Source organism: Gracilinanus agilis, chromosome 3, assembly GCF_016433145.1.
Source record: "Gracilinanus agilis isolate LMUSP501 chromosome 3, AgileGrace, whole genome shotgun sequence".
NCBI lineage: Eukaryota > Metazoa > Chordata > Mammalia > Didelphimorphia > Didelphidae > Gracilinanus > Gracilinanus agilis.
In genome coordinates this window covers 55226305-55241137 of record NC_058132.1, presented here as the reverse complement: position 1 = coordinate 55241137, position 14833 = coordinate 55226305, and the positions used below count along the sequence as shown (strand labels likewise).

Here is a 14833-nt window from a genome sequence, read left to right as displayed (position 1 = left end):
GAAATTTAATTCCCTATGTGTTTATTAACTTTAGCCTCAGAGATATTTGTTGATCTTACCACACTGAGTCCCTTTCTTTTCTCTGGCAGGTTTGTGGCCACACTGAAACAGAATGCCTTGCAAGGGGTGCTTCCCAGTGATACGGAAGACCTGAATGTGGAGCATCTGCAACTTCTCCTCCTCCTCTTCCACAACTTCTCAGAGAAAGGTCGTCGTTCCATATTGGCCCTTTGCATCCAGACCATCCTGGAGCTGACAGCTAGCTTGGATTCTCAGCTGTGCTCAGTGCCACTGCTCCTGGCTCGCCTTCTCTTGGTCTTTGATTATTTACTTCATCAGTACTCCAAAGTCCCAATGTACCTTTTTGAACAGGTATGGCCCGCAAATACTCATTCCATTCTAGTTGTAGACATTCACATTTTGTTTTTTCTAATAGGTTGGGATTAACCTGTATAAAATCTTCCCTGCTTATAATGAAAGACAGGATGGTGTAGTGAAAACATTGTTAGATTTGCAGTCAGGAGGGACTTGAGTTCAAATTCTGCTTCTTATCCTTGCCAGCAAGCCACTTAGCTTTACTGAGACTCACTTTGCTCCTGTATAAAAAGAAGATAAGAGTTGTGAGGATAAAACTAGGTTTTACAAATATTTTACACATACACATATCTCACTTTGCAAGTTTTAAAGCAGTATTCCTATTCTCTTAGCAAACCTCTTACTCCTCCTCTCTCCATATACCTTCTTAGCCAAGACCTTGCTTCATACTTTCTTGAGAAGTGTGAGACCATCCAGAATGAAGTCTCTCCCTCTGCCCTCTTCATTATCCCCAAACTCTTCCACATCTTCCCTAATCCCTCTTTGTTCTTGTCTCTAATGAAGATGTGGCCTTTGTTTTTTTTCAGCCCTGCCCTTTATACTCTGGATTCCATCACCTTTTTCCTTTGGGAGATTGTATCAACTCTTCTCTCATCTTCATCTTTTCCTTATCCTTCCTGGCTTCTTCCTTTCTGGCATCTACAAACCAATCTATAGCTCTTCCTGTCTTTAACCTTTGTTTGACTATCCCATCCACTCAAGCTATGAGCATATATTCTTTTTTTCTTTTACCGAACTAGAAAAAGTTATCTGTGATCATTGCTTCTAGATCTTTCCTTTCCACTCTCTTTTGAATCCTCTGCAGTGTGTCTCCTACTCTCATCACTAAGTGAGATTGCTCTTTCTGAAGTTATCTAGGATCTCTCAGTTGCTTGCTAAACCTGACCATCTTTTCTCACTCCTCATTTTTCTTGATCTCTCTGCAACCTTTGACACCAAGGATATTCACTTATCTCCATGTTAGCGAATTTATGACACATGTGCCAGAGGGGGCTGCTCCCTTTCCCCTCTTCACAACAGCTGAGGACATTTCTCACATCACTCACCCCTCTTCCTAGCTGCTCAATAGGGGTGCTTCCTCTCTTTCCTGTCGGGGTAAGGTGTGGGGCTCACATGTGGCATGAGATTTGCAATTTTGGCACCTGTTCTCTAAAAGGTTTGCCATCACTGCATTATCTCCTTGTTGCCATTTCATGACCCTCCTTTCTCTTGACTTTCCTCATTCTTGCCTTCTTATTCTGGCTCATCATTTGTTTCCTATCCCCCACCCCTACCCTAAACTACTTATCCCTTCAGTTTCTGTCCCTGGCCTCTTCTTGCTCTACCCTTCCTTAATGATCTCATCAGCTCTCATGAGTCCATTTATCATCTTTACACAGATAATACATTTATATCTAACTCTTGTTCTTTTAGAACTCAAGTCCTACACCATCAGCTGGACATTTTAAACTTCATGTCCCATCACCATCTCAAAGTCATTGTATCTGAAGTGAAACTCATGATCTTTTTTCCTAAATCTCCTCTCCATCTAAATTTTACAGTTTCTCTTGAGAGCAACATGATTCCCCTAGTCACCGAGGTTGACAGCTTTGGAATTATCTTTAATTCTTTTCCCCTCACTCCCTATATTAAATAAATAGGTTGCCAAATGTTGTCAGTTCTTTCCTTATAGCATATCTCACATCTGTCCTCTTTTCTCTACTCAAATAGCTTTCATTGTTGTCTGAGTCTTTATCATAATGCTTTTTGCCTATACTATTGTAATTGCCTTCTAGTTGGCCTCCCTATTTCTGGTTTTTCCCTGTTCTAATATGTCTTCCACATGCTGCCAAATTAATATACTTAAAGCCTAGGTTTGGCTTTGTCACTCTTCTGCTCAGGATTCTTCAGGAGCATCTGGCTCTGACAGGTCTTCTAGACTTCCTTTAGATTCTCTTTTCACACATGTATAATTGCCACAACGGCCCATTTGCTGCTTTCTAAACTTTGCATTCTGTTTCCTTTATGAACCTTTTAACAAGCTGTCATCCATTCCTGGACTATGTTCCCTCTGCATTTTTGGCCTTTTAGAATTCTTTACTTTTCAGACTCAGCCCAAGTGCTATCTCTTTGAATGAGAAAACTTGGCTGATATCCTAATTGTTAGGTCTCTTTCTGTTCTCAAGGTCATATTTACTTTTACTTTTTTACATTTTTTTTGGGTACATTTTGCATATTTACATTTACTTTTATTTGTAAAGTAAATATGGTTTGCCTTTTCACCTGCATGGTGTGGATGAGGAATAACTGAGTGGATAATCTGAGAGCTCTATACCATAGTCTCTCAGTGTCTTGAGAAAATGAAAAAGGCCACCATCATAGTGGATGGTGGTTCTTCCCCCCTCTCCCACCTCTCCCAATCCCCTCATTCCCTCATTCCCCCTATCCCTGCTGAACTTATGGGAGGACATGGATAAAAGTCACTTTGAATGAACAGGCATGGATGGATTGCTGTGTACATCTTTGGAGGAAACTTCTAAATCAAATGATAAAATCATTTGATTAAATTATGGATCCCCTATGGAATAATTTAAGGTCCTTAAGGGCAGGAGGTATTTTTGATTTTTGTATTTTTATAGCTTCTGTACCTGTCACAGAGCTTTGTACATAGTAGTTGTTTAGTAATTGCTTGTTAAATTGAATTGTTATAAGCATCATATAAATACTAATGCTCCTAATAATTTAATAACAATATCTAGAAAAAGAAATTCATTAACCATTGTAGGGTCAAATAATAAAATTTAAAACTTAAACTAATATAATGCTTTGAAGTTTGCAAAGCATGTTATACAAGTGATCTCATCTGAGTCCTTTTGAGGCAGGTATTAGTTCTTTTAGTTGTTATCCTAGTTTTGCAGCTAAGGAAACAGGGGTGGGGATTTCTAGTGAATTGCTGGGCGTGTCACTGCTGGTAACTGCCAGAGGCCTAATTTTGAGCTGGCTATTCTAGATTGGAGGCCCAGCACTCCATTTTACTGAATATTGAATTAAAAAAGAATTTTTTTTGTTTCTTACCTTACTTATGCTGCAAGTCAGTTAAGCCTTTGCAGGATAATAGAAGCTGTCACTTCTTATAATCTCCTTGTAAAGGCATTGCTAAGAGTTAATGAACTCCTGTAGTTGGACAGTTCCTTGTGATACTTCTCTTTATTCCCCAAATTCCCTAAGTGGGCCTGACCACATCATATGGGCGTCTGCTGTCATTGTAAAGAGAAACAGTGGGTCATAATGGGGAAATTGCTGTTTGGGGATGAGAAGTCCTAGTGTGTGGCACACCATCTGTGTGACCTAGATGAGTCCTTTAGCATCTTTCTGCCTCTGTCTCCTCCTTTGTAGGGATAATGATACCTGTTCTGCCTATTGGCAGGATTGTTTTGATGCTCAGAAATGATCATGTAAAAAAATTAAAGTTCTGTGCTAATTTTAAAGCACTATGAATATCTGGCTGTTACTCTTTCATTCTCATCTTTTTCATTAGAGTTCCAGTGATTATTTTTACTTTTTTCCAAGCTGATTGTCAGCATCTAAGAAAGATTGGAACAGAATTGGTGATGATATATTTCCTCCCTAAATTAAATCTTCATGTTTCTTGTACAGGTGCAATATAACCTTCTTAGCCCTCCTTTTGGCTGGGTAACTGGATCTCAGGAAAGTGGTCGTAGGGCCCCTCTGCCCTTGTATCATGGCTTCAAAGAAGTGGAAGAAAACTGGATCAAGCATTGTGCATCAGGTCAGAAGAGAAGAACTTTATAAAGAACCCTCTAGCTTCTTTAGTACGCCTCAATGACAAAAATAGAGAAGGAAGGAATAAAGAAAAGAAAGAAATTAGTTAATAATCAAGAAGGGTGGAATAAAATAACTAAAAAAATTGTCAATTTGGGTAATTGTCCTATTGCTAGGAAGACCAGCATTTATCCAAGAAAGATTGAGTTGATTCCATTTGACAAGATTTTCAGATTTGCCAAGTCCATAACTCCCTACTGGGGGGAGTAAATGGTATGTGTAGAGTTACAACTGCCTTCCTGAGCTTCTGTTTCCTAGAAGGAATCAAAGGCCAGAGCAGTGGTTATGGGTTCTTACCTGACCTCAATGTATATGTATAAAGACACGGGGATGCCTGATTGCTGCATTTTAAGTTCTTTGTTCTATTTTTATGGTTCACAGTTTCTGAGTCATGGATCAGAACTGTGGGAGACCCCCTCCCCCCGCAAGCCATTTCACCTTCCTACTTAAGGATTTAGCAGACATTTATTAAACACTTGCTGTATGGAGAGAGAATATTATACTAGGCTCTGAGCAAGTTACACAACTGAGATAAGACACATTTTCCATCTCCATGGAGCTAGACACATATGCATATAAATATAAAACATTGCATAATAAATGCATTAGAGTGTTGCAGAACAAAATCCCCAATGTGTCTGCTGTCTGTAAGTGTTGTCCTGGAGCTTTCAGAGAGGTGAGAGAATTCCTAGAAATGAGCTACAAGTCTACACTCCCAGAGTGTTTAGTCTGTTTACTCAGAATATATCCTCATACATTGAGCTTTTTGAGAGCTGGGAAATGGCATTTTATGTTGAGCTCTTCTAGGTCTGTGAGATGATGGTTCTGTTTCATATCTGTTAGGGCACATTGCCTTCCAAATTGCTGTCTGATTTTTTTATTGCACTTTACAGGCAGAGGAGAATGCACCTCCTCTCTAATCACATGTTAAACACATTCTGTCTTTCAGATGCTGCCTCACAGCCCAGGTTTTATTGTGTCCTGTCACCAGAAGCCTCAGAAGATGACTTAAATCGTCTTGATAATATGGTATCAGGAATCCTAAGCCCTTATTTTACATCATGGGAGAGAGGGACCTTGGACTCTCGCCCTGGCAGTTATGAAAGAGAAAGAGAATGACTGAGGGTGTTGGACCTGGGATGTAGGCTTTGCATTAGTGACCATTTCTAGTCTTATGAGACCATTTTCATCTTGGAGACAGGTTCTGCCTGGCAACTGAGGAAAGAGATGGTTGATATTGGGCTTAATGAAATACAATTGCTTCTGAGTGGGAATTCGGAGCAGTAGCCAGTGAATCGGATGGCCTTTGGTGGTGGGACATTCTGTCAGCACTGAGTGTGTGAGGAAACCATCTTGTCCTTGTGTTCTGGCCTTAGATCTGTGAGGTCCTTTTCTCCAGAGCAGTGAAATATGATGAACTCTACAGTGCACTGACGTCTTTGCTAGCAGCTGGATCTCAGTTTGACACCACCAGGAGGAAGGAGAGGAAGAACGTGACAGTCCTGGTAAGAACCTGAGAATATTGGACTTCTCTGTTCCGAGGAAGGTTGCATTCCTGAAGGTTGATGTTCAGACGAGAACCTTTCTTTCCAAGGTCTGGGTTGAATGTCATTTGGCAAGTAAGCTCAGTTTTTAATTCCATGTCATAGACAAGTTTCGAGATTTTTTTTTGGTTACATTTGGATAGGTTATTCACCTCTTGGAGGGTTAATTTGGACATCCATGTGCTTTTATTAGGGTTTTAGTGAAGTGGCTGTTTGAGAATAAACAGCAACTTGCGCACTGTGGGCTGACTGGAAGAGGGAGATTTTTTCCAGTTTTGTATGTACCTAAATGGTTTGGGGTTGAAATATTGGCTTCATTAGCCTGTATATATGCAGGATGAAGCCTATGATTTGTACATGTAGAATACATTCTCTGTTTCTTACTTTCCATCTTAGAATCAACACTGTGTATTGGTTCCAAGACAGAAGAGCAGTAAGGGCTTGGCAATAGGGGGTCAAGTGACTTCTCCAGAGTCAGGCAGCTTGGAAGTGTCTGAGGCCAAATTTGAACCCAGGATCTCCCAACTATAGGTCTTGCTTTCAGTTTTCTGAGCCACCTCACTGCCCACTTCCCTGCTCTTTTATTGTGTGTATTGCAGCAGAGGTTTTCCCTCATTGCATAAGTATCAAACATGGCCTTCAACACTCTTGATTTTGCCTGAATCAGATTAAAATATAATTAGGAAATATTTAACCAAATAAGTGAAAATACAGTAGAACATATATGATGTTAATATATGGTTTTCTAAGACAATATGTGGCCACAGGGGTCTGTAGGTATAGGGGTCCTGGCCCATGTAGCTATTTATACTTGACATCACTAGCCAACAGCTTCCAGGTGGGATGTCTCACAGCTGAGGGGAGCTAAAATTCAAGTGGAACCAGGGACTTGATGCAGTGACAGTTTTGTTCTTGTATTAGGATAGCACTTTTATGTGGGGAGATATTGGAAGTGAGTTATACCAAGTGACTTGTTGCTCTTCTTTCAGGAGGCCTGTGCCCTTCAGTATTACTTCTTGATACTCTGGAGGATCCTAGGGATTTTGCCACCATCCAAGAAATATATGAACCAGTTGGCTATGAACACCCGTGAGTTGAGCGAATGTGACATTCTGCATACTTTGCGCTGGTCTTCTCGCCTTCGGATCGGCTCTTATGTCAGCTGGGTAAAGGTACGGTAGCATCACACACGGAGTAGCATTGAGGATTGGCTGCTTTGACCTGAGAAGGAAGATGGCTTTAGGTCTGGCCTAGATCATATACTCAAGAGGGTCCTGAAATTAAATTATTTTCCTGTTCCCTACACAGGATCACCTTGTCCAACAGGGCATGAAAGCTGACCGTGCTAGTCCCCTCCTTGAGCTGGCATCTAGCACATGCCGCTCTGTGAGATATGATGTGGAAATAGCAGAGGGGTACTTTGCTCAACAGGTATGTTGGTTAGTCTTTATTTAGAATGGTGTTGATGTAGCCACTGGGGCCTGCTTAGCCCTCATGACTAATGATGTCTGGTGTTTTTAAGATCTCATCATTCTGTGGCATCGACTGTACCACCATCTTGCAGTTACATGAGATTCCCAGCCTGCAATCCATCTATACCCTTGATGCAGCCATTTCCAAGGTCCAGGTCTCCCTGGATGAATATTTTTCCAAGTTGGCAGCTGAGACTGACCCTCATAAGTCATCGGAGATAACTAAGAACCTTTTGCCTGCTACACTACAACTTATTGATACCTACGCATCATTCACTAGGTGTAGTATATTGCTTAGAGAATTGGGGGAATGAAGATATTTTTCCTAGGGAATTACAGGCTCTCCTAGAAGGTACAGGTTCATTTTCTTTAACTTTATGGTTCTAATGCTATGTATATATAGCTATTCACTCTTTACTGCTCTAATGACTCAGAGTTCATATTTCTTGGCTCCTTTTTCATCACTTTTTGGGATTTCCCCCCTCCCCCTTTGGTATAGTATGTCCTCCTTGTTCCTACTTGGGGAGTCTACATATGCTTTTTTATTTTAGTAATATGTGAGAATTCTGTGTAAATTTGAGAAGATTCTATTCTGGCTAGATGCTAGATATTTCTTTTGGCTTATATACTCTGAGGACGAAATACAGAGACAAAGAGGACCAATTTTTCCAAATGCCTTAAGTTCATTTACTAATTGTGAGAACCCCTTGCAGATTATAGTGACTAATTTCTGCAGCCATTTATTAAATACCTAGTATATATGTAAGGTAAGTTTAGGAGCTTGGGATTCAAAGGTAAAAAGATTGACTTTAATCTTAGCCCTCAGGGAACTTATGTTTATGTATTACAGGTATACAAGGCAGAATGGGAGGAATAAAGGCAATAAAGAGATCTAGACTAATAGTTCTCTCTTTCTCTCTCTTTTTTTTAATATGAGGAAATCCTCCCTCCCTTTAAGAAAAGACTTCATTTTTTTTAATGGGGAAAAATTTACATCTCTCTCCTAGCTCTTCCCCCATTGAAAAACAAACCAAAAAATCTAATAAGAGATACACAAAATCAAGCAAAACAAGTTTTCACATTGGATGTGCCCAAAAAATTTATGATGATCCTTTTTTACCATCAGAAAATTTCACAGATCCTCCACACAGTTAGTAGTAGTACTATTTGAGAATATACCCAATGACTGATTGCCATTGTTGGGTGCACATGTGTATCCCCCATTGGTCATAACTGTGCCTCTCTCAGAGTCTTAGAGGCACAGGTGGGGAAGCTGTGTCTAGAACAAGTGCCATTAGAAAGGAAGTGGGGAGGGATCACTTTCTTCTGGGAAATTAGGGAAATCTTGATGGAGGAGGTATCACATGTATTGATCTTTGAAGAGAGAGATTACCAAATAGCCTGAAAAGAATGCTTTTGAATATCTGAGAGATTATTTTGAAAGATCTATAATTTAGTTCTCTTTGTAGATTTTTCAATGCTAAAGGAATCATGAATAATAAAAATGACTACATATGGACATCTGTAATAGGAATTTTTAGATTATTGAAACAAATGAAGATAATACTTAAAATTTTTGAAAGATCTTATGTTTAAGAAGTTCATGGGGCTTTATGCTGTTTATGTCAACATTGCTAATGGCACAGTGGACAAAAGATGGCCCATGGATTATTTCTTGTTCTCCACACTGTTGGATCCTTCTCCATTAGAAGAATCAATAGTGTCTAACTTGTGTTAGTAGTGACTACAGAAGGCAGAGTAATATTGCTCTCTGACTTGATTTAATATCATTTCAGTAGCATCAAATTGCCATCAGAATTTTGGAACAAAAATCTTGTCAGACTACCCTGCTCCTATCTTATTCCTTATTCTTGTGCTTTTGAGATGGGGAAACAGGTCCTCAGAGATTTAGTGACTTCCCCAAAATCTTAACAGATTTCCTTGACTAAGTTGAAAATAGATTCCCAGGCTATTCATTCATTCATTCATTCATTCATTCATTCATCCATTTATTTATTCATCCATTTATTTATTCATTCATTCGTTTGTTTGTTTGTTTATTTATTTATGTCTTAATTGCATTTCCCTACATTCTTCCTACAGGTCTTATTTGCTGCGAAGCCTCTCTGAGGAAGGATCCACTGAGAATAAACCTAATGAAGAAAAACTGGGAGGCTATGCTGCTGTCTTGGCAATAGGCTCAAGCCGTTGCAAGTCCAATACTTTGGGTAAGAGACAGCTGAATCTTCAGTGATTGGTTTTTTGTTTTGTTTTGTTTTTTGTTTTTAATTTTTTAACATTTATTAATATTCATTTTTTAGAAAAGTTAACATGGTTACGTGATTCATGCTCCTACTTTCCCCTTCACCCCTCGCCTCCCCCCACCCCTGGCTGATGTGCATTTCCACTGGTTTTAACATGTGTCATTTATCAAGACCTATTTCCAAATTGTTGATCATTGCATTGGTGTGGTAGTTTCGAATCAAAATCCCAATCATGTCTGCCTCAACCCATGTGTTCAAGCAGCTGCTTTTCTTCTGCGTTTCTACTCCTGCAGTTCTTACTCTGAATGTGGATAGCATCTTTTCCATAAATCCCTCAGAATTGTCCTGTGTCATTGCATTGCTGCTAGTACAGAAGCCCATTACATTCTATTTTACCACAGTGTATTGGTCTCTGTGTACAATGTTCTTCTGGCTCTGCTCCTTTCACTCTGCATCAATTCCTGGAGGTCTTTCCAGTGAGTGATTGGGTTTTTGAAGAGAAGACTCAGAGTAGAGGAGCTTTCCCATTCTTGGTGTGAACACCTTTTTCTGTTGTTACCTTCTCTGTAGACTTGGATGTTAGCCTCCTGACTGTTGTCTTTGCTTTGAATTTCTCCACATCTGATTCAGCCTTCATATTTCCAGCAGCATGAATTTCATAATGTACAATTCTGATTATATGAAGCTCTGCTCAGACACTGCCAGTGACACTCCATAGGGAATAAAATAGAAACTCATCTACTCTTTCATTCTTTATTTCATGCTACTCCCCTTTATTTACTTTGTATTCCAACCTAATTACTTCTTGGTCTTGTGTCCTGTGTCCCCATTTCCCTTTCCCTCTTCCCTACCCAGATCTCCACCTAATGGCATATTCTATTTCTCTTTCAAAGTCTAGGTCAAACTTATTTTTTATTTCTCCATGATAGATGTGGTCTTCTCCATCTCTTCCTATTGATACTTTTCTCCTTCTTTAACACTAAAAGGATCAGAATACCTAGAAGAACCGATCAATTGATTGTGTCTTTTAATCCAAATTAGATAATTATTTCTCTTTAATGCCTTTTTTATTCTCTCAGAAGCACTTTTTCTCCAAACTCTCAGGCTATGCAATTATCTTATTCCTTAAATTATAGTTGTTAGAGTCAATTTATAATAAACATATATTGTCTGCTATGTGCCAGACACTATTTTGTGGGGATACAGAGAAAGGCAAAAGACAGTCTCTGCTCTTAAGAAGCTCACAGTCTAATGGAAGATAACATGCAAATAACTACACATACAGACAAGTTATATACAGGATAAACTGGAAATAATCAAGGCATTAAAAGTGAAGTTACTAGAATTAAGAGGGATTAGAAAAGGCTTTTTGTAGAAGGTGAGACTTTAGCTGAGACTTGAAGGAATCCAGAATGTAGAGATGAGGAGGGAGAGCATTCCAGGCAGAGGGGACAGCTGGGGGAAATTCCCAGAGCTGTGAAATGGGGTGTCTTGTTTGAGGACTAACACGGAGATTAGTGTCACTGGATTGAGGGTATAAGAAGTCTGCAAAGGTATGTGGAAGGGCAAAGGTAGAAAGACTTTGGATACCAAACAGGAGATTTTTACAGAGGTGACAGGGAGCCACTAGAGTTTATTGAATAGTGCAAGCCCATGTCACTTAATGTCTGGACTATTGCAGTAGCTGCTAGAGGGTTTCCTGGCGGCCTCAAGTCTCTCCCCACTGCAATTCATTCTCCATTCAGCTGTTAAAGTCATTTTCTAAATTGCAGGTGTAACCATGTCACTCACATACCCCTACTCAGTAAATTCTAGTGGCAGCGTCGGTTTCCTATTCTGTAAAATGAGGCTGATAACAGCACTTCCCAAGTTGTTGCAAGGACCAAGTACTATATAAATGCCAACTGTATTATTATTGGTTTTGTTGTTACCACCATCATCAATATCAGCATTGTCATTATTTGGTCCATGCCTGTTGTTTCACTGACACAGGAGATCCTCAGTGAAGGAACTCCCTCTGCCAAAAGAAAACAGCCCTTTCCCCCAATTTACACAGATAATTTAAACTTGCCTGAGGCACTGAGAGATTCACACAGTCAGTAGTTGTTAGAGGTGGAAGTAGAACCTAGGCCTTCCTGATTCTTAAGCTCAGTTCATATCTATTATTCCAAAATTCCTCTTATTTATTTGACAGCTTGGTGTTAGTGGTATTAGTCAGATAGAAAGAGATTTCTACTTTCTGTCCTGTTCCTAGGTACCTCTTCTTTTTCTTTTCAAGTGTTATGATAATGCTAATGACAAGCTTTTTCCTCTGCATGTGGGCAAGTGCCAATGAGTGTTTTCTTTTACCATGGTTTTTGGTCCTTTTTCTTGCCTGTAGGTTCTACACTTGTTCAGAACTTACCATCATCTGTGCAGGCCCTATGCGAATCATGGAACAATATTCACACAAATGAATTTCCCAATATTGGATCTTGGGTAAGCAGATTTATGGGGCTTCTTGGAATAGCAGTTATATGAATGCTACGTGATGTGTCTGTGCTCTTTTTCTTTGACCAGTGAATAGGTTCCAAGAAGATTCTTCCACACAGTAGATATATGTGACGCCAGAATCCATGCATTATAATGCTCAGAAGATGACCCCTCCATTTTGAAAGCTCAGATATAGCAGATAGAAGATGAGTCAGGAATCAGTCTCCCTCTTTATTACACTATGGGATAGTTTCTGACCCCACACTAAGTTTTTTAAATTTAATCAGGAGAAAAAAAGTACGGTGAAATCTCATGTCCAGTATTCAATTGACTAGACATTAATAAGTTATCATGAGCACACACCTATAAGACAGTCTGGTCTTTCATTGACCAAGAGTTTAGTTCTGACTTTGGTCACTTAACTCTCTGCTTTAGTTTCTTCATTTGTAAATTGGACTAGTTGATTTCTTAGGTTCATTTTAGTTTTTATGTCCTATGATTCTGTGATTCTGACACATTTCAAGATCCTATAACTCCGTGTTCACAAAGGCATGGCATACGTGCCATGACGTGTTGGAAAGGGCTGCTCCATTTCCCCACTCTGCTGCACCTTAGGACAATTTTCACATGCCGTGCCCCTCTGCCCAGTAGCCCAATGGGAGTACTTCCTCCATCCCCTGTCTGGGATAATTCAGGGGGCTCATAAGCAGCATGAGGGTGCAGTTTGGGCACACGTTCTCTAAAAGGTTTGCCATTCCTGCTATTCCTCTTTCTCAGTCATTTAAGAAGACTTAAATTCTTTGAGAAAATTTGATAACTCACCTACATTATAGGTGATAATGATCATCCTAAGGCAAAGTAACCTTTCTTCCCTGGTCATGATGGATAACAGAATTGATTGCTGAATAAGAAGGCCTTTGATACCATATCCTCCACAGAGTGGTCATTCATTCTACCTGGGGACCCCCAGTCCATCATCTAAGGCAACCCATTGCTTGTTGGGTTGGCTCCATCAACTGGTCTTGATGTGGCTCAGCTCCTTTGGCTGAAAGCTTTTCACAAAATATGTGTTTTCCTTTGATCTTGACCATTTTCCAGTGAGGCAGATAGGGCAGGGATTAGTGACTTAGAAATCAGTTGGTTGCTTATTATGTTTTCATTGTCTTATTTTAAATGTGTAGAGCAGTGATGGGCAAACTATTCCCCCGCGGGCCAGATCCAGGCTGTAGTTTGCCCATCACTGCCTTAAACAATTACCTAATCACTACATCTGGATGTGGGGGCGTAGTGATTAGGGAATTGTTTAAGGCAGTGCTGGGCAAACTATAGCCCCGATCTGGCCTGCGGGGGAATAGTTTGCCCAGCACTGGTGTAGACTATTCCTTCATTCTGACATCACTAAAATGTAAGCATTCATCTGTAAGCCCCACTGGCTTATTCTGTTGCTGTCTTTCTTCTTTGAGAAAATTTAATCATGTATAGACCATCTGGTCCTTGCATCTTATACAATATGTTTATATTTTGCTTTCTCATAGCGTAATGCTTTTGCTAACGACACGATTCCAGCAGAGAGTTACATCAGTGCTGTGCAAGCTGCCCACCTGGGGACTCTCTGCAGCCAGAGTCTGCCCTTGGCTGCTTCCTTGAAGCATACACTTCTTTCTCTGGTCAGGTTGACAGGGGATCTTATTGTGTAAGTACTTGGTATAATTCAGAGTCTTCTGTGCTAGACAGAAAACTATCTACATCTAGAAAAAATATAGTAGCACAAGGAATTTGGGCATTGGCACAATAGACCTTTCTCATATTCTTGTCTAGTGGAAGAAACTTGTACATTATGGCCCTTTAGTGCAATCTGATAACTTTGAAGCATATTTCTGATTTAAAATTAGATAGATGTGAGAACATAAAGGAAAGGCTTAAAGTCCCAAGAATGATGTTTTAAGATCCAGACCTGCCACTGAACTAGTTACGACTCCTTCAATAAGTAACTTGATGTTTCTGAGCTTTGGTTTTCTCATCTGTAAAATTTCGGCAATAATACTTGCATTGACTCCCTTGAGGAAGTGCTGTGAGAAAGGTGGTTTGTAAACCATAAGGACACCCTGAATGGGAGCTCTGAGGATAAGAATGCAGAGGCAGCTTTATCAACTCTTCTTAAATGAGAACTCTGGAAGGGAGATAATGTATTTAAATAGCAACTTGGGACATATGTGGAGAAAGTTGATGTTGGAACTGTTGAAGGGCTATAGCTTGAAAGGTTTATTCATGAGCACCAGGAGGAGCTCAAGTTTTCCAGTGTAGTGACTTGAGCAGACCAATAGAGGGGACTATTTTATACTTTTGTAAACAGTCAGCATAGGGCCACATTCCCTGGAGAGAAAATGTTAGTTAAAGGGCTGGGATTATATTTTTGCCCAAAGCCTACATTTTGAGAGGCAGATCATTTACTTTATTGATTTTGAGATTTCTTTTTTTGGTTTACATCTGTCTCCTATTTTTAATAAAGATCAGTAAGTGTTTCCATTTAGAAATGCTTGAGTTGAGCTGTTCCTAGCAGAGTCTTAGAAGAGCACAATGGCTGACCTGGTTCCTTTTTTTTCCCTGAAGTTGGTCCGATGAGTTAAACCCTCCCCAGGTGATCCGGACACTGCTGCCCCTTCTTTTGGAAACCAGCACTGAGAGCGTGGCTGAGTTGAGTAGCAACTCCCTGGAAAGAATCTTGGGCCCAGCTGAGTCAGATGAGTTTTTGGCTCGAGTTTATGAGAAGCTGATCACTGGATGCTACAATATTTTGGCCAATCATGCGGATCCCAATAGGTGAGCTTGATGTAGGACTTACTTGCTCCTTTGTCATCAATCTTAGGCAAGGTAAAAGAATTCT

The 14833-nt window shown here is 39.9% G+C and overlaps 1 protein-coding gene across 1 annotated transcript in view; it reads left to right on the top strand.

The window, feature by feature from the left end:
* UBR4 (ubiquitin protein ligase E3 component n-recognin 4) overlaps positions 1 to 14833 on the top strand; it is a 161355-nt gene that overhangs the window by 34142 nt on the left and 112380 nt on the right. Inside the window, exons 20-30 of the mRNA XM_044668702.1 lie at positions 90 to 372; positions 4012 to 4144; positions 5147 to 5226; positions 5574 to 5702; positions 6731 to 6913; positions 7050 to 7172; positions 7264 to 7493; positions 9317 to 9441; positions 11858 to 11955; positions 13485 to 13642; positions 14560 to 14769. Coding sequence (XP_044524637.1) covers positions 90 to 372; positions 4012 to 4144; positions 5147 to 5226; positions 5574 to 5702; positions 6731 to 6913; positions 7050 to 7172; positions 7264 to 7493; positions 9317 to 9441; positions 11858 to 11955; positions 13485 to 13642; positions 14560 to 14769 — 1752 coding nt within the window. The remainder of the gene's footprint in view (positions 1 to 89; positions 373 to 4011; positions 4145 to 5146; positions 5227 to 5573; positions 5703 to 6730; positions 6914 to 7049; positions 7173 to 7263; positions 7494 to 9316; positions 9442 to 11857; positions 11956 to 13484; positions 13643 to 14559; positions 14770 to 14833) is intronic.